This window comes from Nothoprocta perdicaria, unplaced genomic scaffold (genome assembly GCF_003342845.1).
Source record: "Nothoprocta perdicaria isolate Ctin4 unplaced genomic scaffold, notPer1 scaffold_137, whole genome shotgun sequence".
In the NCBI taxonomy this organism is placed as follows: domain Eukaryota; kingdom Metazoa; phylum Chordata; class Aves; order Tinamiformes; family Tinamidae; genus Nothoprocta; species Nothoprocta perdicaria.
Genome location: NW_020454505.1, coordinates 1,406,556 through 1,409,763, shown reverse-complemented (window position 1 = coordinate 1,409,763; position 3,208 = coordinate 1,406,556). Strand labels below are relative to the sequence as shown.

The 3,208-nt window shown below is 54.2% G+C and overlaps 2 protein-coding genes across 6 annotated transcripts in view; one reads left to right on the top strand and one right to left on the bottom strand.

The window, feature by feature from the left end:
• Positions 1–3,208, top strand: part of NBEA (neurobeachin) — a 462,643-nt gene that overhangs the window by 316,249 nt on the left and 143,186 nt on the right. The gene's annotated exons all lie outside the window — the stretch shown is intronic.
• On the bottom strand, positions 1,229–2,598 carry MAB21L1 (mab-21 like 1). Its single transcript, XM_026033946.1, has one exon. It carries the CDS (start codon positions 2,462–2,464, stop codon positions 1,385–1,387), a length of 1,080 nt encoding a protein of 359 aa, XP_025889731.1. The 5' UTR covers positions 2,465–2,598; the 3' UTR covers positions 1,229–1,384.

Genomic DNA, 3,208 nt, shown 5'->3' with positions numbered 1-3,208 from the left:
GCCCCCAAAGCCCGCGCGCCGCCGCGGAGCGCGCAACTTGCGCCCCGGCCGCCCCGCTGCTACAGCCCTGACCCTTGCCCCTATGCATTTAACTTTCCTCTTTATCGCCGCTTGCTGTCGGTTTCCGCAAGGGGCCGGGCCGGGCGCTGCGCCGGCTCCAGGGCCGCCTGCGTTTCCGCCTCGGCGTTGCTCGAACCCGAGCAGAAACAGCAGCGCCCAACAGTAAATCTTTTGAAACCAGATTTATTCTCTGTCGGCAGTAAAAGGGGTTACTGTATCAATAATTACACCCGGGTCTGACAGTCGCCGATGGTCATCTGGAGCTCAAGGCTCGTGTTCCCACCGCTGGTTTCTTTACCCTACGAAGCTGCGCGAAAGGCAAAGCCCGGCGGCTCCCCTTAAGTTTGCCGCTTTACGGGGCTTAAGCAGCTATCGACAGAAAGCCCAAATTCGGAAGCCAAACGGCCCTTCCGTTTTTGCAAAGCGGATAACCTGATTCGATATTGAAACGCTTACCCGTGTGCATTTTACTTCATTTATTAGCTCGTAATTAAATAAATCAGCAACAGAAATTAAAATCTAAATCACAAAAGGTAATTATCCAGTGTATTTCAAGTGCATTTTCAAATATATAATTCCAATATTCAAGCGTTATTATATAAGCAGAATCCAAATTTCTTTTGAATATATTTAAATAACATTTCAAGTATATTTATGGAATGTTAGAAATAGAACAAGCAATATATATGAAACGAAAAATGTAAACTTGTTAAGTTCAGACACTTCAAAAGACAATTAACAAAAGGACCATGGTAAAATCTACCTTTTTAAATGGTATCTTCTTTAGCAGAAAATGTCCTTGAAGTATCCAAAATGGCATTTTAACTTCTGTTCACCAAATCACAAAACACCAACATCCACAATTTCAAAGACAATGTGAAATCACAATATCTGATACAAATTAAAAGGTACATTAGGGTTGGTTCGGGTGGCAGATCCAAATAGCTTTTTACTCACAGAGAGATTACATAAAAATACTGGCGTTTGTTATAATCCGTTGGTACCGTTTCTAGGCAGGATGGTCCGGGTCACGTTAAGTAAGAGCCAATTTTGCTTTCCGGGTAACGTTTGGGTTTTCTCTCCCTCTCCGGGGACTGCAAAACCGCGGTGAAGAGGAATGATACTCGCTGGCTTTATTATTATTATTATTATTATTATTTTCCTTTGCGAAGAGCCTAGGCTATATTCCTTTTAAAAAAAGAGAATATTGTTTGCGTCGTCAAGTGGAAATTTTCGACTTTTCGAACAGGAAGCTTAAACTTCATCGGGATATAAGCAGATGTACCGGTGAGGCCCGTTTGTTTTTGCATTTTTAAATTCACCTCTAAAGTTTCTCCAAACTTTTCGGGTTGGTGAGTATTTCCCTAGCGAGTCGCCACGTTTGTTTGGCCGCGTTTTCCAGGGCCGAGTGCGGCTTGCCCTGAAACAGGTCTAAGTTGGGCAAGAAGTAATGCGGGCACCTCCGGCACTGGAGGCACGAGATGAGCTGCAGTAAAATCCCGTTGAGGCGGTCGCCCAAGCACGACTCGTCCCAGTCCGACTCGCGCGGGTGCTTTTCGCATTCGTACGAAACCAGAGTCTTCATGTGGTAGTTGTTGAGGGGCTGGCCCGGCAGCTCCAGGTGCCGGTCGCGCAGCGTTTTGAGGATGGAGAGGCATTTCTTCCTGCAGCCGCCCATCTGCAGTCTGTTCTCGGCCTCGGCGAACTGCAGCACCCACGCGTCGCTCTCGGCCGAGCTCTGCTTGCCGGCCAGCGAGTGGCACTCCTTGGAGAGCAGGTTGAAGCCCTCGGCCTTCACCTCGGCCACGCGGTTGGGCCCCGGCCAGGGGATGTGCGGCAGCGGCCAGTGCGCCGCGCTGCGCGGCCAGATGCCCGTGCACTTGAAGGCGGGCGTGATCTGCACCACGTATCGGTCCCTGATGCGCAGCTTCACCTCGCTCGTGTCCGCCACCATCTTCACCACGTCGCGGTAGCTGCACTTATCCACGGCCTGCGCCACGAGCGTCTGGAAGCGCGAGCGGATCTTGCGCGCCGAGAGGTAGCCCGAGGCCGTGATGAACTCCACCCAGAGCGACATGCTCCGCTTGCGGCCGTCGCTCAGCTTGAGCACGGCGCAGCCCGGCAGGGAGCCGTCGTCCACGAAGTTGAAAACCCCCATTTGGTTCAGGTAGAGCACGACCTCGAACTCCGTCGGCGAGATGACCTCGAGCCCCTCGTAGCGGTTGTCCATCTCGTTGAGGGAGCTGATGAAGCGCGGCTCCTGCACCTCCACCTCCTTGAGCACGTCCGACACCACTTTGCAGACCTCGCGGATGGTTTTGGCGATGGCAGCTTTCCGCGCCTGGCATTTCTCGTTGTAATACTTGTTCAGGTGGTAGACCAGCTTGGCCTGGGCCGCGATCATGTTGGGGCAGAGATCCGGGTTGTACACCGGAGTCTCGCAGTAGGCGGTGGGATCCAATGCGGCTGCTGAGGCTGGCGCCAACGTCCGAGGAGAAAGCGGCGGCCGCGCTGCCGAGCGCAACGAGGGGCTCTGCGAGCGCTGCTCTCTCGCTGCTCCCTTAGATCCGCCGGCTCCGAGTGCGTGTGGCGAGGGAGGGGGAGGGGGACCCGAGGGGGCGATGGTTTTTTCCTCCCCCTTTTTTTTTTTTTTTTTTTTTAAAGGGTCCGTGGGTGCGAGGAGAGCATCGGGAGCGGCACCTTCCCCGGCAGCCGGGAAAAACAAAAGTTGAACTGAGACCCCAGCGAGGCTCCCGCTAGGCAAAATAATAAAACCTCCTCGTATTTATTTATTCTATTTTTTTTTTTTTGCCTCCCCCCCGTAGTAGTCACTGTGTGTGTGTGTGCGGGGTTAATGGGATGGCGGGGATGCGCCGCGCGTGTGCGGGTGTGTGTGCGTGTCAGGAGGAGCCGCGCTGCGTTTGTATAAGAGCCCCTATGCGCTCGTGTGGAAATTATAAAGGCAGGGCCAGGCAGGCGGGCGGCCAATCGCCACCGGGCTCGTCAGCGCAGCCTCTCGCGGCTCCGGCGCCGTAATTAATCCCTCTCCGGCAGAGAGACGCGGACACACGCGCGGAGGCAGCGAGAGGAACCGGCCCCGGCCTGCGCTCCCGCCGGGGCCGCCCGGGCCGCGCTGCCCTTCCCGGGA